The sequence below is a fragment of the Equus quagga genome, unplaced genomic scaffold, assembly GCF_021613505.1.
Source record: "Equus quagga isolate Etosha38 unplaced genomic scaffold, UCLA_HA_Equagga_1.0 HiC_scaffold_295_RagTag, whole genome shotgun sequence".
In the NCBI taxonomy this organism is placed as follows: Eukaryota; Metazoa; Chordata; class Mammalia; order Perissodactyla; family Equidae; genus Equus; species Equus quagga.
In genome coordinates this window covers 109,033-134,782 of record NW_025793484.1, presented here as the reverse complement: position 1 = coordinate 134,782, position 25,750 = coordinate 109,033, and the positions used below count along the sequence as shown (strand labels likewise).

Sequence of the window (25,750 nt, the reverse complement as noted above, 5' to 3'; positions counted from 1 at the left end):
CTGATTGGCTGTAAATCAGAGGTTCCCATGACCCCCTCCTTAGGTTCGATAAAATTGCTACAACAGCTCACAGAACTCAGGAAAACTCATTTATTCACGAGATTACCAATTTATTACAAAGGTTATTAAAGGATATGAATCAACAGCCAGATAAAGAGCTTCGTAGGGCTTGGTCCTGAACAAAAGAGCTTCTGTCCTCATGGAGCTTGGGGCCCAGCACAGTGGCTCATGGAAGCATTCTGGTTCCCCAGCCTGGGAGTGAGATCTCTCCAAACCCCCTCCTTTCGGATTTTTGTGGAGGCTTCATTCCGTAGTCATGTTTGATTAAATCGTTGGCCTTTGCTGATTGATTCAACCTCCAGCTAGTCCCTCTCCTCTCCCCAGACATCAGGGAGTGGGACTGAAAGAATCCTAAATTCACGTGGGGCGATAGAAGACCCCAAACAGCCAAAGCAATCCTGAGAAACAAGAACAAAGCTGGTGCCATCACAATCCTGGACTTCAAGACATATTACAAAGCTATAGTGATCAAAACTGTGGCACTGGTACACAAACAGGCACACAGATTAATGGAAGAGAATTGAAAGCCTAGAAATAAAACCACACATCTGTGGACAGCTAATCTTTGACAAAGGAGCCAGGAACATGCAAGGGAGAAAAGAAAGCCTCTTCAATAAACGATGCTGGGAAAACTGCACAGCCACATGTGAAAGAATGAAAGTAGACCACTATCTTTCTCCATAATAAACTCAAAATGGATCAAAGAATTAAAGGTAAAACATGAAACCAGGAAACTTCTGGAAGAAAATATAGAAAGTACACTTTGATGTCAGCCTTAAAAGGATCTTTTTGAGTATCATGTCTTCTCAGACAAGGGAAACAAAAGATAAACAAGTGGGAGCTCATCAAACTAAAGAGCTGGAAAGCAAAAGAAACCAGGATCAAAAAGAAAAATCCCAGCAACTGGGAAAAAATATTTGCAAATCATATATCTAACAAAAGGTTAATTTCCATAATATATAAAGAACTCACACAACTGAACTACAAAAAACCAACCCAATCAAAAACTGAGCAGAGGATATGAACACACATTTTTCCCAACAAGATATACAGATGGCCAATAGGCACATGAAAAGATGCTCAATATCACTAATCATCAGGGAAATGCAAATCAAAAGTGCACTTAGATATCAGCTCTATGCCCATTGGAATGCCTATAGTCACTAAAAATGTTGGAGAGGTTGTGGAGAAAAGTGAACCCTCGTACACTGCTGGTGGGAATGCAAACTGATGCAGCCACTATGGAAAACAGTATGGAGTTTCCTCGGAAAATTAGAAATAGAAATACCATATCACCCAGCTATCCCACTACTGGGTATTTATCCAGAGAACTTGAAATCAACAATTCCGAGAGGCTTATGCACCCCTATGTTCATTGCAGCATTATTCACAGTAGCCAAGACATGTAAGCAACCCAAGTGCCCTTCAGCTGATGATTGGATAAAGAAGACGTGGTGTGTGTGTACATGTGTGTATATGTATATACATACACACACAATGGAATACTACTCAGCCATAAAAAATGACATCATTCCATTCAGAACCACATGGATAGACCTTGATGGTATTATGTTAAGTGAAATAAGCCAGACAAAGACAAACACCGTATAATTTCACTGATTTGTGGAACATGAACAAACTTGGGACAAAGAGAACAGTTTAATGGTTACGGGGGGAAGGGGGATGGGAGGTAGGGACAAGGGGTGAAGGGGCACACTTCTATGGTGTCTGACAAATAATAATGTACAACTGAAATTTCACAATGTTACAAACTATTATGACCTCAATAGAAAAATGAACTTAAAAAAAAAAAAGCAAAAATGGATTCATGCCTTCATGGCTTCTTGGTTAAGAACCAAAGAAGCAAAAACCCGGGGGTAGCTGTGTTGAGGCACTCAGGAAACTTCCTGAAGCAAAAGAAACCAGGAAATCTCCAACAAGGAAATGACCTGGGGAAGGTTCTAGAGCAAGTCTGGGGAGAGATTGAAAAGATCACCTGTCACGGGGCTCAGAAAGCTATGCCATGGGGGATCTGGGGGCTGACTCTGAAAGGAAGCACAAATGGATTTGGTGAGTACCTGAAGGAGTCACTCAGAGAGTGACTTATCAGAGCATCAAAGGAGACCTAGAGCAGAAGCAACTGGAAAACATCTCAATCCTACGCTGTGGGCAAGAAGCTGGGGCACATCAGTCAAGTAGGAGCCTTACAGGTGTGTGCCAGTAATGGCTGGCTGCCAGCTATACTTTCCTCTCCCCAGGCAGTCCCGTAGCCACTTCCAAACCAGAGATTTAGTAACCTCGCTGGATGAGAGCTTGGCCTGAACATATACAGAGAGTTTTTCCTTTGATCCAGGCACATGGTAAGTGCTAGGAGCCCATATTATTTGGCTTCGGTGTGGCAGAGGCGGAGTTTACCTCTCAAGCTCCTTGAATCCATAAATCTGTTTCAGTTGAAAGAAACCCAGTCCTGACCCCTTCCTCAGTCCTCTTTTCCCTCCTCGGGCACTGATGTATATATTGAGTATATTGGTGCTGCCATAACCTCCTATTCTACAACTAATGGTCAGCCCCAGCAACACCTGGAACTAATTTATTAAGTGACTGTCATGTGCCACACACTTTTTTTTTAAAGATTGACACCTGAGCTAACAACTGTTGCCAATCTTCTCTCCCCGCCCCACCCCCGGCTATTTTTCCTCCCCAAATCCCCCCATTACATTGTAGCATATTTTAGTTGTAGGTCCTTCTAGTTGTGGCATGCAGGATGCCATCTCAGCGTGGCCTGATGAATGGTGCCATGTCCACACCCAGGATGTGAAGCGGTGAAACCCTGGGCGCTGAAGCAGAGCGCGCTAACTTAATCACTCAGCCACGGGGCTGGCCCCCCACACACTCTTAAGCACATGAGATACATCAGTGAACCAAACAGACAAAGCCCTCTGCCTCATGTAGCTTAAAACAGCAACTCTCATTTGGTTAACTTCCTCTCCCATCATATCCAAAACTGTCTCAAACCTTCATCCCTTTCTTCAACCTACCACCCCAACCCTCATAGCAAAGGTGCTGGGTTCCCACTTCACAGAGGAACTAGAAGTCATCTGAAGGGCATTTTTCATTTAAAAATCTTACAAAATAATACTTGGATGTCATCCATCCTTTTCTCCTGGCTTCCTGTTTTCCAAGCTAGAATTGGTGCCCTTACTTCCCCTGTCACATGTTTCACACTGTTGTAACTTGTGGCTTAATTATCTATCTGTCCTGAGACTGGAGACCCCATCTGTCTTTCCCAGGGCTCTGTCTCCAGCATCTGGCGCTTAACCTCCAGTTGGTACTCAATCTCCTGGGATAATGAGTGCCTCAAGGAAGCGTACCAGGGAGAGAAGCCAAACTCTGGGGACGGGACTGCTTCCTGAGCGAGGCCAGTTTCCCAGAGACACCTTTCTGGCTTCACAGCTGGAAGCTGCCTTGTCTCCATGTCTTCCAAAAGGCAGAAGTTGGAGGTGTAATCTGATTGATGATGTTCTGTCAGAGATTTCTAGATCCTTGAGGGATCTTGAAGACTCCTCTGCCTGAAAGACTCAAGAGGGCAAGACTGGTCCCACTAGGGCTCTTCAGAAAACCTACCCTGAAGTTCTAGCTTGGACTACATACCCCTCTCTCTGTTCCATGTCATGCTTCTCTCTATCCACTTACCTATGTTACTGGAATTATCTTTTTAAGTGTATATCTCTCTGTAATAGAACTCTTGGATACAAGTGATAGAAATCCGGCCTGAACTAAAGCAAAAAGAAAATATCCCCCATACAACCAGGGCAGGGGAACCCAAGGAGGTAACTAGCTTCTGGCCCAGTCGGATCCAGAGGATCAAAGTCTTTAAGATTTCTTATTCCACCTCTCAGTTCTGCTTATCTCTCCTTGACTTTATTCTTCAGAAAGGACTTGGCTCTTTCCATGTGATAGGCAGGATGGCCACCAGCAGTGCATTCTTATACCCTCCAGTTGAAGAACCCCAGAAGAAAATGAACTTTACATACATGTCAGTCCCTAGTAATGATCTGGTTGACCTGATATGGGTCTTCTGCTAACCCCTAAACCAAAGACTGTGGTCACGGATGTGCAGTTTTGTGATGAGTGAAACAGATTCTTCATGTCACTATGGCTCATGGTTTCCTGTTTTGATTAATTCGCTACCTGTTATTTTCAGTATTTATTTTTAATGCTCAAATAGTCACAAAATAGATTTGTCTGGGGGGAACCCCTGCAATCTAGCTTCTGTGTCCTTTTGACATATTTCTGTATTCTTTGAGGACTTTTTCTTTCTGCGTCAACAAGATGTTCCAAGTTCATCTTGTGTGTTCCTTGCACTTGTCCTGGAATCAACCATTTCTCCAATTAATCTGCTTCCTTTTAGTGAAGAATGGTATTTAGAAGATCTGGGTGCTAGGTGTTCTAATTGCTATTGCTGTTGTGTTGCTCTTCCCAGGCCCTTTTGGTAAACAGTGCATAGGGAATATATTTATGCACGTATATGTGTATACATGTGTGTATGCATGTATGTGTGTGCATACATATGTATTTGTACATGTTTTATCTCTCTATATGAAAACCATGAGTTCACAACAATACCTCCAATTCCAATCCAAAATCACAGAGTTCATTAGAGTTTCCACCTTTCTACATTTGTAACTCATTCTTTGAAAGTGAGAAATCTTGGTCCTGTTCTTAATATATTTGTTTATTCCATCTGTCCGCTTGTAAGCAGTCAATTGCCCATCAGTCTAGCACTTCCCTTCCATGTGTGAACACGTCTTTACTTCTGCTGGGCTCCAACAAGCCTTACTGGGCAGCCCTCCTGCGTGGCCACAGTTCTCACCCAACATGGGCTTGGACACCTGCACTAGACAGCCCACCTCCACGTACTGTCCCCTCCCCCAGCTCACACTTAGACTCCCCATGACACCACCTCCACCCAATGCCACTGCCTGCCATATGTAACCTGACATAATGGCTTTAGGACTGAATTTTCAAAATGGAAGGGGAAGAGAGAGTGCACCTTGATTTTTCTAAGTGTTATTTTGTTATCACAATTTAAATTGTAATAACATCTACATCTTTATTTTTTAAAAATTGGAACATTACAGATAATACTAAAGTCCCCTTTGACAGTCAGCCTCAATTTTGGTCTGTTTTCTTTTTTCTAGTGCCTACTCCTGCCATTAGTTTAATGTTTATCCTTCTAAATGTTTTTCAGGTAAGTTTACATTAACGTACATGTTCTTCAAGAAAGCATATTGGACATCTTATATGGTCTTTCTCCCTCTCTTCCTCTTCTAGGATTAAATGTAGAGGTTAAGAATACAGCATGGTCTGTCTGCTGCCGTCTTGAAACCAGAGATGTATTTTACTTTTCTTTGTACCTTCAGCATCTGGCACAGTGCTTAGGACATAGTAGTTACTCAATAAAACATTGCTGTCATTGTGTTTCTTAAGCTAGGTTCCCACAAGTGAAATTATTTATTCAAAGGGTTTTTTACAGCTGCCAAATTGTCGGAAGAAATGAGGTAGTCTTTATTCTGCCATCAGAACTTTGAAGTTCAATGCCCTGCTCTTCAGGGCCATGAAATCACTTATCTGTGAAATCATGTACCTCACTTATTTCACTCTTTTCACTCACTATTTGTATGGTAGTGATATTCAAGTGTATAGCAAATCTGCAACTTAGGAGGACCCTGACATGTGATCATCTATTTATGATGGCTTGATTTGTTGCATGCCCCATTTTAGAACTATATTTATTGCAAATAAATGCACAACAGCAGTGACAAGTTTCATCTGTAACCATCTAGTTAATGAGGCCCAGGCCTTTGGAATCAAAGATAGCAAGAAATCATGATGCTCTAATTTGTGAAGTGAGATAATCCCGGTAGAATGAGTGTATTATCTGAAACAGCAAACTCCCATGTCTCCAAACATAGCAGTAATTCCAGTAGAGACGTTATTTTCTCTTTGAAATCCCTAAGGACAGTCTGCATGAGACATCAAATGCAAAAGTTTTCAATATGAGAAAAGCATAGTTTTATCACTGTAGGAACAGAAAGGTTGGCACAGCACCAGAGCTCTACTCATCCATTTAGGCAGCCTTGGGATCTGAGGTCAGGAGACCTGAGACAGTCCCTGCTCTGAGCTGGGGATTCTCAGAATTCTGAGAACTGAGCCTCTCTCAGTTTCAGTTTTCACATCATCAAGTCGGGATAATAAGAGGACACCTACCTCATAGTATTATCGTATGAGCTAGATATGTTAAGAAGTGGACCTAGTGTGACAGGCACAAAACATCATCCAATTAGAAATTGCCACAAGAGACACCAGGATAAATGAGTCTTTTAGAATATTTGAAGCGTAACTCCCCTGAACATCCTCCAGAGGGCGAAGGAAGGACCCATTTATGAGCACGTCAGTTTATCTTCTCTTTGAACTCTTGAAACAAACCTGTGGGGCAATATTCTTCTCATTTAAGAGATGAGGGAAGAGGCAGGAGCAGTTCCTTTGCCCAGAGCTACACGGTTGGAGGCAGCAGAGCTGGGGCCTCACCTCAGCCCTTTTGACTCCCAAAGCTCCTGACACCCAGCTTACTCCCCCAAAGCTAGGGAGGGAGGGGCAGAACTGAGAGGAGTGGGTGAGGGAAGGAGAGTGAGGTCGGTCAGTGGCAGAGCAGGGGTCAAAAACAAGGCAAGGACGTGGGAAGGCTTTCACAGGAGAGTCAGGAGATGGTCACTGCCAGAGAATCCGGGCAGGGGTACTTAAGTCTCAGTATTAAGAGTTTAGAAGAAAAGGACTAAGTTATTTATTACTTTATTTGAGAAAATAATTTAATGATTAATTTTCAGAAAGCCAAGGTACAAAAAAAAACTGCTAAAGAAAAAGAATTTATATCTGAAATACAATGTCACCAATCATGTATGATTTTCTAGTTAGGAGCTATGACCTTGCACATATCTTTTACAGCAGTTAAGAGACCCCATGGCCCTTTGAGTTTTAATAATTCTCTCAGCAGAGTCATCCTGCACTGGGATGATCTGGCCAGAATCTGAGTACTACGAGGCAGGAATCTTTGTTTTGGGTGTGCGTGAATCTTCAGCACCTGGAACTGTGCCTGGAACGTGGGAGGTGCTCACCAAGTAGTTTTTGAGAGAAGTTATCTGGGAATTTGTGAACTAAAATATGACAGGGCCTCTAGGAACCAGCTGAAGTAGACAGCTGCGTGTTCCCCTGGTTCTTTCTCCTCCCAGGAGGAAACCTGACCTTTTGCCCCCCATCTAAAATCAGCTGTGTAGGCCGAACTCGCAGACTACACAGCATCAGCGGGCCTGACCGCATTTGCAAAAAGACTAAGAATAAAGTCCGCCACAGATGTTGGTAAACAAGACAGAGGGAGAGTGAAGCATACGGCGTCCCAGCCAGCAGAGTAGTGGATACTAGGGTGGACGGCGGTCAGGGCGTGCTCCATGCAGTTGGTGACCAGGCTCAGATCCTTCTGTCCTAGAGATGTGAGTTTATTGTAATACTGGCAATCTGTTATAGAGAAAAACTGTTAGAACTGTAGTAACAAGTTGATATGAAAAGCAGGAGAAAATACGGGTACAAACAGTATTGGAGGAGTGGGAGAGGGCAGGCCAGGAAGAGGATGGCCTTGTGTTCCGGGTCTGATACTGGGTGGTCACTGGGTGAGAGGAGGCAGGGTGCCAGGCTCGGAGCACAGGCCCTGTAGCTGTGCTGTCCAGTACTGCAGCCGCGAGCCACATGTGGCAATTGAGCACAAGAAATGTGATCAGTCAGATAGAGATGTGCAATAAACGTAAAAATTCACACTGGGTTTCAAAGACAGTATGAAGAAAAACTGTGGAATATCTCAATCACGATTTTTCTCTTTTGAGGAAGATTGGCCCTGAGCCAATCCATTCTCATCTTCCTCTGTTTTATATGTGGGACACCTGCTACCACATGGCTTGATAAGCAGGGCCGGGGATGCCAGCTGGGCCACCCCAGGCCACTGAAGCAGAGCTCGCAAAGTTAACCGCTAGGCCACCTGGGCAGGCCCCAGTCACAATTTTTTATGTTGATTATTTGTTGAAATGATGGTGTTCTGCATAGAGTCTATTCTGGATTAAATTCACTTGTTCGTTGCCTTTTTTATGGCAAATTGAAAAATTAAAATGACGTATGTGGCTTGCATTTGCGGCTTGCTTTATATTTCTTTCGGTCTACAGTTGCCTGGAACCACATCGCCAGGGTTCACTTCATCACTTCTCCACTGACTAGCTGAGTGATCTTGGGAAATCACTCGCCATTTCAGGCCTCAGTTTCCTTATCTGTAAATGAGGAATAACAAAGGCACTTTCCCTCTCGGGCGGTGAGGATTGGCTGAGTTGATTCTTCCACAGGGCCTGGCACAGAGCTCATGTGTATTGAGTGGGTGTGGGGCTCAAGGGAAAGCCATGGCCTGAGCAAGGCAGGAGGCGCAGCAAGAGAGACTGGAATCCAGCCGGCACATAGCAAGCACTCAAGGTTTTTGAAGTTAATGACTTTGCCAGCCTTGCTCTGTGGGGGTCCAGGAAGAACTTACAGCCTTCGAAGTACTTATCTCCATAGCGCTTCTTCACCTCTGGGGACGCTTGGCTCCAGAGCCCCTTGAGTAGATCCTGTACATTGTCAGGGCAAATGGATGTTTTAAAGTTCCCGGGTACTATGATAGCAACACGAACACCAAAGGGACAAAGCTCTCTTCTGAAACACAAGACGAGAGAGAGTGAACCAAGGAAACAGCCTTCATCTGTGACCTGATCAATCCTGTTCCTTCTTAAAGAAATAACGCCCAAGGCCAAATGTTCAAGGAAGGCATTTAGTTCGAGGAAGAATGTGAATGAGAAGACGCAGGCATCATACCAGGGGAAGATGTCCAAGAGACAGTCCCAGGGTCAATGCCCACAGATAGCTTCTTTCCCAGATCTGGAAAGCTCCAAGGGCGGAGGCGCTAGTGCTGCCTCTTCCTGCCCCTCCCACACCTGTCTCTCCAGGCCCTGCCCTCTGCGACAGCTCTCTGAACACCAGAGCCCCTTCCTGCCCCTGCCCAGGTTAGAACTCCTTTCCTCTGTGAAGCCTTCCTTGGCCTCTGCCCTGAGGAAAGGTGAGTCACCCCATCCTCGGTGCCTCTGCACACCTGGTACATACTCGTATTCATTTTAATGTATTCATTGCACACCCACTACAGAAGTTTTTCACACATGGAACTGGGTTCAGATTCTGGCTCAGCCTCACGCTTGACCATAGAGAATCACATCTAACTCACGGGGCTTCTGTGAGGGGTAGATAGAGCACTGGGCACAGCACTTTGCCTTCAGATTAGCCCACCAATAGTCACCCTTTCCTCAGGGGGAACCATCTGTCAGGCTTAGTGACTTGTGGCACTTAATTAATAAGGCAAATAATTCTGTAACAGCAGACTATTATCATTCACATATTGAAAATGCATTATGTATAACATTCATTTATATTTATATATATTTGTGAAGAAATATATTGAATATGTTTGGTACACGTAGATGTTTTATAGAAATGGCAATAAAGACAGAATAAATCCTAATGTATTTTTCACTTTTCTTGATGGATTGTCTAATATGATTGTAAGATTTGGACATTCCGTTTTCAAAGTCCCTCATTTTGGTCCACACCAGCATAATCGGAACCCAGGCCCATCATTCATGAATACACTCCAGCCACAGGCAAGACTGCCTCAGTGGGCTGGTCCTTACCTCAGGCTGTCAGAAAAAGCTTCTACACCGAACTTGGAAATGCAGTAGCCACCACCAAGCACAGATAGTCTCCCAGCTGGGCTAGAAACATTGACTACTCTTCCCCTGGTCTTTCTGATCAGGGGAAGCAAGCTCAGGGTCACCTCAATGAGGCCGATCAAGTTCACGTTCAATATTTTCAAGAAATCATCTTTGGTCAGCCATTCATTCGGTGCAGCTGGCACACCAATGCCAGCATTGTTCACCAAACCCCACAGGCCTAGTAGAAACAAAGAGAAACTAGAAATGGGAAACACACTTAAGAATCATTTCAGTGTTCAAATTACATTCTCTTAAGGGAGATAAACCATAAACCTAATAAACTGTCAATTTACATAGTGTGTCAGAAGGATTTCAATGGCAAAAGAGCAGGTGAGCAGGGTTGAGTGGCAGGTGAGGAGTGTTCATTCACCGTATTGAGTCGGGTAGTCAGGACAAGCTTTGAAAAGTTGAGAACTGAGCAAAACTTACAGAAGAATGGGACAGTCAAAGGGACATCTGGAGCAGATAGTTCTGGGTGAAAAAACGCTTCAATAAATATCACCAGGTGTTTGTCTGGATGCCTGACCTGTTGGAGGAACAGCAAGAAGCCCAGTGTACCTGGGGCAGATGGCGAGAGTTAGGGAATGGGAGAGACCTGGTCAGGGAAGTAATGGGATGCCAGATCACGTGGTGCAGTCTAGGCCATTTTAAAGAGCTTTACATTTACTTCAGGTGAAATGGGAAACCTCTGCAGGGTCTTGAGTACAGTAATGACAAGATCTGTCTTATTTTTGAAATGTACTCTGTGCGCTGTTGAGAACTGACTGAGGGTAGACAAGGGCAGATGCAGGGTAGCTGGTAGGAGATTATTGCAGTGATCCTGGCGTGAAATGATGATGGCTACAGCCAGATTGGTAGTAACAGCACTAGTCAGAAGTCAAACTCTGAACAAATTTTAAACATACAGTATAATTTTCTGACGTTTTCAGTATGGTGAGGGAAAGGAAAAGCATCATCAAGAGTGACTTTGTTGGAATGAAAAACAGAATGGAGTTACCATTTACTAGGATGGGGAAGTTTTAGAGATGGGCAATGATCATGAGTTCAGTTCACTAAGGTTAAACTTGAGATTCTCCCAGACACTCAAGTAGAAATGTGGAGGAGGCAATTGGAAATTTGAATCTGGAGCTCAGGAGAGAAGTATGAGTTGGACATATAAGGATGGACACCGTCCATGTCCAAGAATTGAGCCCTGAAGGCACTCTACATTAAGGATCTGGGAAAAGTGGAAGAACAAGCAAAGGAAACTGAATCAGCATTGAGATGAGAGGAAATAAGTTCTAAGAGATTGGTGCCCTGGAAGCCAAGGGAAGAGGGTGTATCAAGAAGGAGAAAAAGTGGTCAAATGCTGCTAGGTCAGGTAGAGTGAGGACTAAGAATCAACCCTTGGATGTAGACGGTGAAGGTCAATGAACATCTTGATAAAAGCAATTTGGGATGGGTGTGGGTGCATGATTAGAAATGCTTTAATAGAAAATGGGAAGAGAGATTGGAGGCAATGAGTACAGATATATCCATAGAGGAATTTTGTGGCAACAAGAAAAAGATTTGGGGGTGGTGATGGTGGTAGTGGTGAGAGGATGGCAAGATGGAAGAAGTAAGTAGTGCAGAGAGAAAACCAATGATTTAGGAGAACAGGAAGAGGGTAGAATTGCTGGGAGGTTGCTGAATAGGCCAAGGAGGATATGCTCTATTGCACACATGAATGGACTGGATTTATACGGGGAGGAAGGCCAGGCAGGCTGTGCTGGTGCCGACGATGGTAAGTGGGTAGGGGAGCTGGAGAAGTCTGAGGAAATTCTTTTCTAATTGCTTCAGTTTTCCTCAGTCAAGTTGGTATCAGCTCAGAGTGAGGATAGCAGAGAAAAGCTGGAGGTATGAGGAGAAAGGAAAGGTTTGAAATGGTTGTCTGGAAATTGGGAGAATGAATGGAGTATGACTGTATATACAACAGCATAAAAGCCCACTAGAGGTTTGTGTTCATGAATTTGTCATGAGACCAACTGAACTCATCTGTGAGTTCAGTTTTTTCCACCTATGCTCAACTCCATAAGGGCAGGCATGGGGCAGTGAGAGATGGTATTACCCAGGCTGGTGATTTTTGCCAAGTGAGGACAACTAAGGGTGAGAGAGAGGCAAGAGAATCTCAGGCCTTTGCAGTGGGGTGATCGTAGTAACAGATCGTGGGATGTAGGTGGGTAATGAAGGAAGAGAGAAAATCAAGGGGTGAGGGTTGGTGAAAATGTGGTTGGATCAATGGATTGGAGGTCCTGGTGGGCCCAAGAATATTTGGGATCTGGGGAAGAGAGCGAGAGAGCTGGAAGGAGTAGAGGTGGCTGTTGCAAGAATGCGATGCATGCAGCTGAGATGCCTCATGCTTCTAGGAAATTAATGAGATCGGCAGGCCTCAACCCCATTGCCCCTGTCTTTGCTTTGAAAAACCTACAGAGCTCAGTGAACAACAGGACCAAATATCATTTGTTTTAAAATTCCTAAGCTTTGGTGCAATATCCTGAAGCAGTATGGTATCGTGCCTCACATGTTAACTGTTGCACCCTCCCATACCTGATGAATGATAGTACCATGAGTGCGTGATGCCTGGCAGCGTTGACTGTGGCCCCTTTCCTTCCTTCCCATTTAAAACTGCACTGGAGGGGCTGGCCCTGTGGCCGAGTGGTTAAGTTTGTGCACTCCGCTGGAGGTGGCCCAGTGTTTCGTTGGTTCGAATCCCGGGTGCGGACATGGCACTGCTCATCAAGCCACGCTGAGGCGGCGTCCCACATGCCACAACTAGAAGGACCCACAACAAAGAATACACAACTATGTACTGGGGGGCTTTGGGGAGAAAAAGGAAAAATAAAATCTTTAAAAAAAAAAACTGCACTGGAATGTGAGTGACCCACAGAGAGTGAGGTCAGAGGTAATCTCAACTCCCTGCCAACGTTTTACTGGGAGGGAACTCTGCACAAACTTTGTCACTCAGATATGACTTATTAACCAATACCTTGCTGCACTCTCCCCATGACCTTTGACACTTCCTGGTGCTTTCACACACCGTGACTAGAATTGATGATGGAGGGCAACGTGCAGGGTGAACGGGTCCAGGTGACAGGGTCCTGGCAACTCTGGGCAGTGCCTCAGAGAAAAGTCTCTGGGAAAATAGATTGTAATTCACAAGTGTAGCTTATGATTCATACATTCATCATCTCATACCCACTCTCATTACCCAAAACACCTGCAAATTAGAGTTGCCACACCACCATCACCCCTCTCTTCCCCTCATTGCCCTCCTATCTTTCATTCTACCTTCCCTCCAGGTACATACATGCACCTTTTAAACCTATTTCCTCACTTCCTTCTACCTTCCACCCTGAGATATATAGTTCCACACAACCTGATTTTTTCGGGGCAGTGCCAAATATAAATATTTGTTCACTTACTCCATGAATACTAATGTATTTGGGAGTCTTCGTGTAATGAAAACAGCACCCCAATTTATAGCCCCGACCTGATCCCCGAGACTTTTCACCTGGCATGTTATGTGTTATTTCTACAACACTGAGGACAAAGCAGTCTATCAAACGGACAGACGCCCTGGCCATACCTCTGTCCCCTGTGCACTCCTTCACCCACTGGGTGGCTGCAGCGATGCTCTCTGTCTTGGTCACATCCAGGATCACCGTCTCCAGCCTGTCTGATGTCCGGTCCCTCAGCTGCTCGGCCCCCTTCTCCGTCAGACATGCGGCCAGCACCCTCAAGCCTCGCAGGTCCAGCTGCCTGGCCAGCTGATTCCCGAAGCCCGAGTCACAGCCTGTGATGAAGACGTACTTGTCTCGGAGGTTGCTCACCACCTGCCTCTCCCGGTACCAGCGCAGGAGGTAGCACAGGCCCACAAGGGCCGCCGGGTACAGCCACATGGCAGAGATCTGTCCTTCCCTTCAAGAAAGAAGAAAACTCTTCCAGACTCACTCACATCCAGCTTATGTTTGCCTACTCGTTGATTGTTCTCTGCTTTACCTTAGATCTACTCAATTTAGTTATAGTGACATCTGCAATCATTAATCAGCTTTCACTGTAATTCTGTAGGTTGGTTATTTCAGAGGCCAGAGGCCTTTGAGGAGTGTATTTGAAACATAGGGGAGCAGGATGATTCTAACAGGCTTAGGAATGAATATGGAACTCCCTGTTCTGGTCTTGTATCTTTAAAAGGGAGTGTTTGCCAAAAGTTTAGGTGTATTAGGTAAAGAAAGGAGATAGCCAGTACTGGCAGCTTTAAGCATTTGGAAATAGATGCATCTTAATTCTTCAAAACTGTATTCATCAAAATTAAAAGTGTTACTATTCAAGATTTCCAGGCTACGAATTGGTTTTCTCTCTTTTTATCAAAAAATACATTTAAGCAACTTTCTGGAATAAAAAGCATAATTTGCAGTTCATTTAATCTTAATTTTTATCTGAAATTTAATGTTGAATTCAATATATATTAATTTATGTTAACATCCCCATTACATAAAGGCAGTGGAATCCTAAGGTAAATAAGCTAAATATACATATTTAGAATCAAGAGGGGAACCTAGAGAAATATACAAAAACTATTACAAAGAGAGAGTAAGAAGCAGTCTCCAGGTGTTGGGAGGAGAGCATGATGAATAGGCAGACCATTGAAGATTTTTAGGGCAGTGAAACTATTCCATGTGGTACTATAATAGTGGATACATGTTGTCATACATTTCTCAAAACTCATCGAATGTACGACACCAAGAGTGAACGCTAATGTAAATTATGGTTTTTGCATCATAATGATGTGTCAGCATAGGTTCATCACTTGTAACAAATGTACCACACTGGTGGGGGTGATGATAGTAGGGGAGGCTACGGGTGTTTGGAGTCAGAGGGTATATGAGCACTCTCTACTTTCTGGGCAATTCTGCTATGAACCTACAACTTCTCTAAATATAACGTCATAAGAGAGAGTGAGAGAAAGGTAAGAGCCATGAGATGTACCAAGAGCAAAAGAGAGAGAGATTATATCTGACCGGGAAAATGAAGGCTATGAATAACTTCCATAGGCCTAAGACTCTCCTAGGGTAACTTTAATTCAGACTCTCTCGTTTGGAATTCAGATTCATGTACCGCACTGTGTTCTTGACATCATCACTACCCAGTATCACAGGTTCATAAAAAATTTTAACCTTCTATGGGATATGAAATACAACACTCAAATAGAAATAATATATCAAGTTTAACAACTTCAAAGAGAACCATTATTCATTCTCCTACCCCAAATTAGTTTCTTCCTAAGTCTTTCTTATTTTAATAAATAGCACCTCTCCACCCAATTGTGCAAACCAGAAAACTTGGAGTCATTCCTAACCCCTCTTGCTCCCTCAGGCCCTATATGTAATCCATATGTTGATTAGTTGTGTCCTATTGATTCTGTTTCTAAAATAAATCTGGAATCCAGCAACTTCTTTCCATCTCCAGTCATCTCTCTGTCTAGAGTCTCTCTCACTTCTTGGCTGACCCTTGCCATTGTCTCTCAAGTGCTCTCTGAATCCCATGTGACTTCCTCCAGTCCTTTCCCAAGAGTTAGAGTGCCCTCACAAAGCTATGACTCAGGTCACGATGCCCCTTGTGTGGCTTCCCTGTGTCCTTAACACGAACCCTCCAATCTCACATGACTGAAAGGCCTATAGGACAAGTCTCTGCCTAGCTTTCCAGGCTCAACTCACGCTCTTTTCTCCATTGCTCACCACTTCCAGAGTATGGAACATGCCAAGCTCTTTCCTAACCCACGACCCCATACATTTCCCTGTGCCTGGCCCCTGTTTTCCCCATTCTTCATCTGGCTAAACTCTTACTCATTTTTCAGTTCTCAGTTTAAATATCAATACGTCTGAGCTGCTCTTCTGACCCACCAATACAAGTTGAGCAGATCTGCCAGAATACCTTCTCACCATTCTTTTTATTTATCCTTCCAGCTGATAAACGGGATATCCACACTGGACATTCTGTTTCACCCTGACTGGTTCCAACCAGCCAAAACTGTTACGGATCAGTGAACTTTGAGTAAATGAGGTGTGTTACATCCCCATTGGACATGAATGAAGACTCTCTACTGACCAAAGAACAGCAGAATATGATTTAACCAAACACATATGGGCTTGAGCAGCCATTCTGCTCAAACCAGGGTTACCACCCAAGGGGAGTCATCTGCCTGCCACAAGACACGCCAGTAGTCAAGAGGTGAGGTGGTAGGAGAGAAAGGGATTTTATTACGGCTTGCTAGCAAGGGGAAAATGGCCGACTAACGTCCAAGAGAATCATCTTTCAGAACAAAGACTACAGGCCAGTTATGTAGGGAGCTGGTCTCCGGGTAGGGGAGGCATCTGGTTTAGTTCCTGGTAATCTTTTGTTTTACTGGATATGCATCAGAGACCGGAGCAATGCTCTATACCCTGAAGTTTCAGTTGTCATTGGTGATGGATATCAGCATAGACTCTGTGCCCAGGGGGTCATCACATTCCTAAGGAACTCAGAAGAACAAAGTTTATGACTTATCACAGCTGGGAGGGGCCATAAAATCTACAGAGCATGTATACCTCCCGGAGAGTGCATCTCCAGCTGGGTTAGTTAATCAGGTCATTCAAAGTTACAATATGGTTTCTTTTCTACAATATGGCTTCCCTTATGTCAACCTTGTGTTGAGCTGGTTTCACCAGGGCACAGGTTTCAATCCTTAGGGTGCATAAGCACAATGAACTCCTCCTTTCAGCACATAAAGATATCTGACTTCTCTCTTTTGTGAGGCTCCTACTGAATTTCTGTGCTGCCATGTGTTCCACTACCCACATTTTGTTGATCATTGTGGTGGCCCTCGTCCTTTGTCTGCATGGTAGTTATCACAGTCTGCAATTATATATCTAGTTGTGTCTTTAGCTATTTAATGCGTGTCTCCCCTGAAGACTGTAAACTCAGTGAGGGCAAGGGCAGTGTCTATTTTGTTTCCAACTCTATCCCCAGAACCTAACTCTTAAATAGGAGTTAAAAAAATTGTTGACTAAAAGAATAAAAGAAAAAGGGAGATAATGAGTCGAATAAACATTGTTTTCATTCTGTTTCTTATTATAAATTGTGTTACTGTGCAAACTGATGCAAAAACTCACAACCACAAAATTACCGTGTCAAAAGTATGGGTAATTTTTAGCTTTGGGATGTATCTTGCCAGATTACTTTATAGAAATTACAAGTTAATGTATTGTGTCAACAAAGTAGAAATATTATTGAACAATGGACAGAGAATGGGCGCAAAGAAGAGGGAATAGAAAGGAAAGCTTCAGTGGGGAAGCTTAAAGGCCTGGAATGGGAAGGGATGGAAGAAGAAGGGAGGAAGGGAGAAAGCATTTGTAGAGTAAGCGGAGGATGGGGTGGGGGTGGGGGGGGGTTGGTGGCAGGGAGGAGTGGGAAGGAGCTAATGGGCTAGCAGAAAGACTTAGAAGAAAGGACATCATTGATGAGACTAACACACTGAGAGGACCAGAAGGGGAGAAATCCATAATCTTGGAAAAAAAGCTATTTAGAATGAATGAGGAGGCATAAGTCAGGAACCTGAGGGAATGCCAGCCTTCAGGACGAGAATTTCTTGGTGAAAAAGAATATACTTCCTCTGAGAGAAAAAGAGAGACGAGTGGGGCAAAGTATTGAGGGGAGTCAACAAGAGTTGAGGAATCTGAGAGAAGGTTGATACGGACATGAAGAATTCCTGCACAGCTTGGGTTTGGACTAGTGACCGACCTTCAATGTGATTTCACAATGACTTCAAGGTAGCCATTACAGATATGTTCAGAGACCTACAGGAAACCATGCTCAAAGAAGTAAAGGAAGGTATGAAGACCATGTCTACTCAAATAGAGAATATAAATAAAGAGACAGAAGTTATATATAAAAAAAAGAACCAAATGGAAACTCTGGAGTTGAAAAGCACAATAACCAAAATGAAAAGTTTATTACAGGAATTCCACAGTAGAGTGGAACTGGCACAAGAAAGGATCAGTGAACTTTAGAATAGATTGATAGACGTTATGCAATCTGAAGAACAGAGGAAAAGATAGAATGAAATAAAGTGAATAGTGCTTCAGAGAAATGTGGGACATCTTTAAGTGCACCAACAAACACATACACAATTGGAGTGCCAGAAGGAAAGGAGAAAAAGAGCAGAAAAACATTCAAAAAAATAATGACTGAAAACTTCCCAAATTAGCTGAAAAATGTTTATCTACACATCAAAGAAGCATAGCAAATTCCAATAAGAATAAGTGCAAAAGGGTACACATCCAGACATATCATAGCAAAAGTGCTGGAGGATGAAAGTCTTAAAAGCAGGAAGAGAAAATGACTCAACAGGTGCAGTTAGGGACAACCACTCATATTAACAGCTGAATCCTCATCAGAAACGATAGAGACCAGAAGGCAGTGGGATGAGATATTTCAAGTGCTGAAAGAAAATCTGTCGACCATCTTGTATTCAGCAAAGCTATCTTTCAAAAATGAAGGTGAAATAAAGGCATTTCCAGGTAAACAAAAACAGAGACAATTCTTTGCTAGTAAACACACCGTAGAAACAATCCTAAAGGAAGTTCTTGACGATGAAAGCAAGAAAACCCGGATGGAAATTCAAATCCACGTGAAAACATAAAGAGAATAAAGGTAATTATGTAATTATAAAAGGTAGTATAAATGCATATTTTTCTTCTTTCTTCTCCTGATTTTATAAGCAATTATATAAAACAATACATATGTAATTGTATTGTTGAGCCTATAAGGTATAGAAAGGTAATATATCTGCATAACAGCACAAAGGAGGTGAATGAGAACACGATTGTACTGGAATAAGGAAATGACCCCAGATGGCAATTTGCACCCACAGGAACAAGAGAAAAGAACAAGAAATGGTAAATAGAAGACAAGTATGACAAACTGCATAAATGTGTACTTGCTCTTCTTTTTTTTTCAGATTCTTTAATAGACGTAAAAATTGTGTAAAGGAAAGATTGTAACAATACATTGTTGGATTTGTCGCATGTAAAGATGTACGATGTATAACAATAATAGCACCAAATAGAGGAAGAGGGAACAGAGCTATATAAGAGTAAAGCTTCTGTATGTCACTGGAAGAAAGTTAGTATAAATCTGAAGTATATTCTGATAAGATGTTTATGGTAAGCTCAGAAGCAACCATTAAGAAAATATCTTTTAAAATATGGTAAAAATTATTAAAGGATTTAAAACTTACACTTAGAATATGTTTACTTAGTGCAAAAGAAAGCGGTAAGGAGGAATAGAGAAATGGAAAGTAGATGAGACATAGAAAACCGAAAGTAAAATGGCAGATGTAAATCCATGAATAATAACGTTAAATGGGAATGCATTAAAAATGTATAGTTCTGACTTGACCAATGAAATAAATTCTTCAATAAACAGTTTCCCTTGGAATTAGATGCGGCCATGTGAATAAATTCTGAGAACAGGAAGTAACAGAAGTGTTAACTAATGATTTCTAAGGAGTATTTTTTTTTTAATTTAGGAATTTCAATGTGGAAGGTATTTTTGTTTAATTTCTTTCTTTTTTTTTTGAGGAATATTAGTCCTGACCTAACATCCACTGCCACATCCTCTTTTTGCTAAGGAAGATTGGCCCTGAGGTAAAATCTGTGTCTATCTTCCTCTACTTTATATGTGGGACGCCTGCCCCAGCATGGCTTTGATAAGCGGTGTATAGGTCTGCACCCAGGATCCGAACTGGCGAACCCAGGCCTGCCAAAGGTGAGTGCGCAAACTTAACCACTCACTGCACCACCAGGGCAGCCCCTGGAAGGTATTACTTTTAGAAAAGATTTATTGAAGTATAATCAATGCACATTAAGCTACACATATTAATTGTATCATTTGGGGCCAGCTCTGTGGTGTAGTGGTTAAGTTTGCCACACTCGACTTTGGCAGCCCAGGTTTGTAGGTTCAGATCCCGAGCACAGATCTACACCACTTGTCAGCCATGCTGTAGTGTCAACTCACATACAAAATAGAGGAAAACTGGCACAGATGTTAGCTCAAGGAGTATCTTCCTCAGCAAAAAAAAAAAAAAAAGAATACAATTTGATGAGTTTTGACCTATGTATGATATGTAACCATCACCACAGCCAAGATAATAAGTTTCTATCACTCTCAAAATTTGTTTGAGCCCATTGCATCCATTCCTCTCTCCCATGTTCCATCTTCACACAGTTACTGGTCTCCCCTCTATGACTAGAGATTAGTTTACCACTTTTAAAACTTCATATAAATTGAATGATTGCAGAAGGTACACTTTATTCCACCTTGTTTCACTGAGCATAATTTTGAAATGTCTTCATTTTGTTGCATGTACCAAACAATGGTTCAGTCCTTTTTGTAGTTGAGCAGTATCTCATTTTATGGGTATGTACCACAATTTATTTATTCATTCAACTGCTGGTGGATATTTGGGTTGTCTGCAGTTTGGGACCAATCCAAATGAGGCTGCTATGACTATTCATGTACTAGTCTTTGTGTGGTCATATGCTTTCATGTTTCTTGGGTAAATATCTAAGAATGGAATGGCTGAGTCATATAATAAGTCTATGTTTAAATTTTAATAAATTCCAAATTGTTCTTCAAACTGGTTTGACCATTTCCCATTTCCAGCAGCACTGTATGAGTGTTGCACTTGCTCCATATTCTCATCAGCACTTGCTTTGGTCAGCCTTTTAAATTTTAACCATTTTAGTAGTGAGTGGTGGTATCTCACTGTAATTTTAATTAACATTTCCATAATGACTATTGATGTTGAGCATGTTTTGGTGTGCTTATTTGCCTTCCATATATCTTCTTTGGTAAAGTAACTGTTCAAATCATTTGCCTGTTTATTATTAAGAGTTATATGTATCTTTATTATCTAGTTGGATGAGTTCTTTATATAGTCCAGACACAAATTCTTTTCCAACTACGTTTTGTACATAGTGTCTTTCCATCTGAAGCTTGCCTTTTCATTTTCTTACACTGTATTGAGGTATAATACACATACAATAAACTTCACGTATTTAAAGTGTGGAATTTGTCACACATATGTATCTTATTATAAAAACATCAAGAATTTTAAGATAATGAACATATCCATAAAAATTTACTTGTGCCCCTTAGCAATCCCTTCTCCTACTCCTCCCCTGCTTTAACCATATCCCAAACGTTTAGACATGTCATGTTTTCATTTTTATTAAGTTGGAAATACTTTCTAATTTCTCTTTTGATTTCTTCTTTGACCCACTGATTATATGCACTTGACAAAGATGTGTATTCTATTGTTGGGTGGATTGTTCTGTAAATAACAACTAGTCAGGTTGGTTGATAATGTGTTCAAGTCTTCTATATCCATACTGATTTTCTGTCTACTTGTTATGTCAGTTATTGACAGCGATGTTGAAATTTCCAACCATAATTGTGAATTCGTCTATTCTTTCAGTTGTATTACTTTTTGCTTCAGGTATTAAGCAGTTATGTTATTAAGTCTATATATCTTTCAATTATTGTGTCCTTTTCATGAATTGATCTCTTTATCATTATAACATACTCTCTTTATCCCTGGTAGTATACCTTGCTATGAAATTCACTTTCTCTGATATCAATATGGCCACTCCAACTTTTTTGTGATCACTGCTAGCTTTCCATCTTTTTCTTTTAACCTGTATATTTCCATCCTTTCTTTTTTCTTTTAACTAATATCTTTATATTTAAGGCAAGTTTTTATTTGTTAGCCACAAATACTATAATCCCCCCTTACCCATGGGACACGCAGTCCAACATCCCCAGCGGATACCTGAAACCAAGGATAGTACCAAACCCTGTATATATTATGCTTTTTCCTATACGTTCATATCTATGATAAAGTTTAATTTCTTAATTAGACACAGTAGGAGGTTAACAACAATAACAGAATAAAATAGAATAATTATAACAATGTACTGTAATAAAAGTTATGTGAATGTGATCTCTCTCAAAATATCTTATTGTAGTGTACTCACCCTTCTTGTGATGATGTTAGATGATAAAATGCCTACATGATGAGAGGAGGTGGAGTGAATGATGTAGGCATCGTGTTGTAGCATTAGGCCACTACTGACCTCCTGGTGATAGCTCAGAAGGAGGATCATCTGCTTCTGCACCGCAGCTGACTGTGGGTAACTGAAACTGGGGAAAGTGAAACCACAGAAAAGGAGGCAATAGTGTCGTTGGTCTTTTTTTTGAAATCCAGTCTAACTACATCCGCTTTTTAATTGGGGTATTTAGATTATTTACAGTCATGTGATTATTGGTATGGGGTGGTTTAAATCTACCAGTTTTCTATTTGTACCATACGTTCTTTGTTCCCTTTTTGTTTTTCTACTTTCTTGTAGATTAATTAGAGTTTTTATGATCTATCTTATCTTTTTTTTATTAGGTTAGTAGCTATATCAGTCTGTTTTGTATAAATGTTTAGGTTATCAGTCCCTTTTCAAGTAATAGCATTTCACATTTAGTACACGATCTTACACTACGTACTTCCATTTCCTCCTCCAAGTCTTTGCACTACTATTTTCACATATTTTTCTTCTACATATATATTATATATAAACCCAAAATACATTTTTATTATTTTTGTTTTACAATTATCTTTGAAAGAGATTTAAAAATTCAAAAAAGCACCCATTTAACTCATTAGACTAATTGTAATGAGATCATACCACCTCACATATAAGAACCTTCAAAAAGTATACCTCCATTTCCTCCTTCCCAGGTTTTGTGTGTATTGACATACATCTTACTTTATGCATGCTATAAATCCTACAGTACATCGTTATTATTTTTGCTTTAAGTAATCACTGGTCTTTTAAAGAGTTTTAAAAATAAGAAAATAAATATTTCATACTTATCAAACACTTATATTTCTAGTACTCTTCTTTCCTCTGTGTAGATCTAAATATCCTTCTGATATCACTTTCCTTCTTATTAAAAAATACTTCTTGTGGCCGGCCCCGTGGCCGAGTGGTTAAGTTCACGTGCTCTGCTTCGGTGACCCAGGGTTTCACCGATTCGAATCCCAGGCGTGGACATGGCACCACTTGTCAGGCCACACTGAGGTGGTGTCCCACATGCCACATAGAAGGACCCACAACTAAAAATATGCAGCAATGTACTAGGGAGCTTTGGGAGAAAAAGTAAAAAAAATAAGATCTGTAAAGAAAGAAAAATTCTTCTAGTGCTGGTTGGCTGAGGATTACTCTTTCAATTTTTTTTTTAAGTATTTCTCTACATTTTCATTTTTTCTTTATTTTTGTTTTGGTGAAGAAGATTCGCCCTGAGCTAACATCTATTGCCAATCCTCCTCTTTTTTTTTTTTTTTTTGCTTGAGGAAGATTAGCCCTGAGCTAACATCCATGCCAGTCTTCCTCCACTTTGTATATGGGATGTCTCCACAGCATGGCTGATGAGTAAAGCAGGTCCACAGAGGGGATCCAAACACGCCCACCCAACCGCCAAAGCAGAGTGTGTGGAACCCCAACCACTAGGCAACAGGGCTGGCCCTCTTTCAGTTTTTATATGTCTATAAAATATATCTATATGTCTATCCTCTATTTTTTTATTTAAACTTTTAATTTTTATTTTCAGATAGATTATTCACATACAGTGGTAAGAAATAACATAGAAAGGTCCCATGCACCCTTGATGCAGTTTTCTCCAATGGGAATATCTTGCAAAACTGTAGCACAATTCCAAGACCAATTTTCCCAATACCATTTGTTCAAAATACTGCCACTTACCCATTGAATAGTCTTGAAGAGAATGGAGTTACAGCACCAAAAAGGCAAAGTAGGACACCCCAGCCTCTACCTCCCTACAGAAATCAACAATTAGAATGCTATCCATGAACAAAAATAACTCTAGGAGAGCTCCAGAGCCTACTTAAGAGACTTTAGCAGCATGGCGGAACAAAAAACTGAGAACAACTGCACAAGGATAGAAGGAAGACAACTTGGAAGGAAGATTATGCTTGTAACATCCCACCCCCAAGATAACTTTGTTCAGCTCCAAGAGGGAACTTCCCAGCTAGAAAGAGTTCCCTGCATCAGGAAAGAAAGAGAAGGGTAAGCAACCAGCTTCTCCAGCCTTCCAGGGCACTACACAAGTGTTCCACTTTAGCTTCACTCCACCCAGACCAGCAAAACTGAGACATGTAGAAATGGCCAGGAACAAGGAAGAAAAGCAGGGGCTACCAAGAGCAGCCACACAGCAGGAGCAATCACAGCTCACAGTGGCTTTCCTGACCTGGGAAATTTCACCACAGAATAAATTAACGGCTAGTGCAGTCACCACAGACCCCCTGGAGATTTCATCAGCTTTTGCCTCACTGGATCAGTGCAGTCACAAACCCTTGCACTTGGTGCCCTGAACTACCAGACCCAGAGTCCCAGCATACTCTAGAGAGCCCCTACCCACAGGTGAAAGTCTTCCCTTACTGAAGTCAGCCCATAAAGTCTGGAAGAGGTGACTTTCTTCAGATGCACGGACACCTACAGAAGGCTACAGGAAGCACACACCATCAGGGAAACATGACTCCACCAAGGGAATACGGTAAACCTCCAGTAACTGGCCCCAAGGAAATGGAGATCCAGTAATCACCTGACAAAGAATTCAAAGTAATGCTCTAAAGATGCTCAAATTGCTATAGGAGAACACAGATAAATAATTTAATGATATTAGGAAAACAATACAAGAACAAAATGAGAAGTTTAGTGAAGAGATAGAAAACATAAAAAGCAGAACCAAATAGGAATTTTGGAGCTGAAGCATACAATGATTGAACTAAAGAACTCAATAGAAATCTCCAACAAAAGACTTGATCTATCAGAAGAATGAAAAGGTGAGCTCAAAGAGGGAACAATTGAAATTATCCAATCAGGAGAGAAAAGGAAAAAGACTGGAAAGTAATAAAGCCTACAAAACTTAGGGGACACCATTAAAAGAAACAATATATGTATCATTGGAGTCCCAGAAGGAGAAGAGAGGGAGAAAAGTGTAGAAAGCTTATTCAAAAAAAAAATAATGGCTGAAAGGTTCCTAAACCTAGAGAGAGATTTGGACTTCCAAGTTCTTGAAGCTAATAGGTCACTCCAAAATATCAATCCAAACAATCTTCTCCAAGATGCATCATAATATAACTGTCTGAAATCAAAGACAAAGAAAGAATTTTAAAAGCAACAAAAGAAAAAAAAATTCTCTTATACAAGGGAACCCCCACAAGACTAGCAATAGATTTCTCAGCAGAGACCTTGTGGGCTAGGAGAGAATGGGAAGATATATTCAAAGTGCTACAAATGAGACCTGCCAAACAAGAAAACTTTACCTAGGAAAGTTGTTCTTCAGAACTGAAGGCAGTGCTGAGGGAATTCATCACCACTAAACATGCCTTACGATAAATGCTAACAGGAATTCTTCAAGCTGAAATGAAAGGATGTTAATTAGTAACAAGAATAAAAGATGGCAACATCTCTCCAAATGTATTAACATAAATAACCACTTTAACCTCCCCCCAAAAGAACCTAATCAAAACTCACTTGTTAAACTCTGATTCAGAATTCAGGGGTTAGGTGAGATTTGTATACTACACAGCACCAGTAGGTCTGACCTTGCTCATAAACTTGCTAAGCGTAAAATCTACAGGGATATTGGCACGTAAGAGAGAAGATGAGAGA

The 25,750-nt window shown here is 41.6% G+C and overlaps 1 protein-coding gene across 2 annotated transcripts; it reads right to left on the bottom strand.

The window, feature by feature from the left end:
• Positions 1 to 5,326: 5,326 nt before the first annotated feature.
• LOC124232168 (retinol dehydrogenase 7-like) lies at positions 5,327 to 23,907 on the bottom strand. Of its 2 annotated transcripts, none has more exons than XM_046649123.1 (6): positions 23,819 to 23,907; positions 22,043 to 22,208; positions 13,555 to 13,886; positions 9,870 to 10,128; positions 8,684 to 8,844; positions 5,327 to 7,632 (listed from the first exon to the last, which is right to left on the bottom strand). In XM_046649123.1, exons 3-6 carry the CDS (start codon positions 13,865 to 13,867, stop codon positions 7,409 to 7,411), a joined length of 957 nt encoding a protein of 318 aa, XP_046505079.1. In that variant the 5' UTR covers positions 13,868 to 13,886; positions 22,043 to 22,208; positions 23,819 to 23,907; the 3' UTR covers positions 5,327 to 7,408. The 2 variants fall into 2 exon arrangements, with proteins under 2 accessions (XP_046505079.1, XP_046505080.1); XM_046649124.1 differs by having other exon boundaries at positions 22,142 to 22,208.
• Positions 23,908 to 25,750: the final 1,843 nt, after the last annotated feature.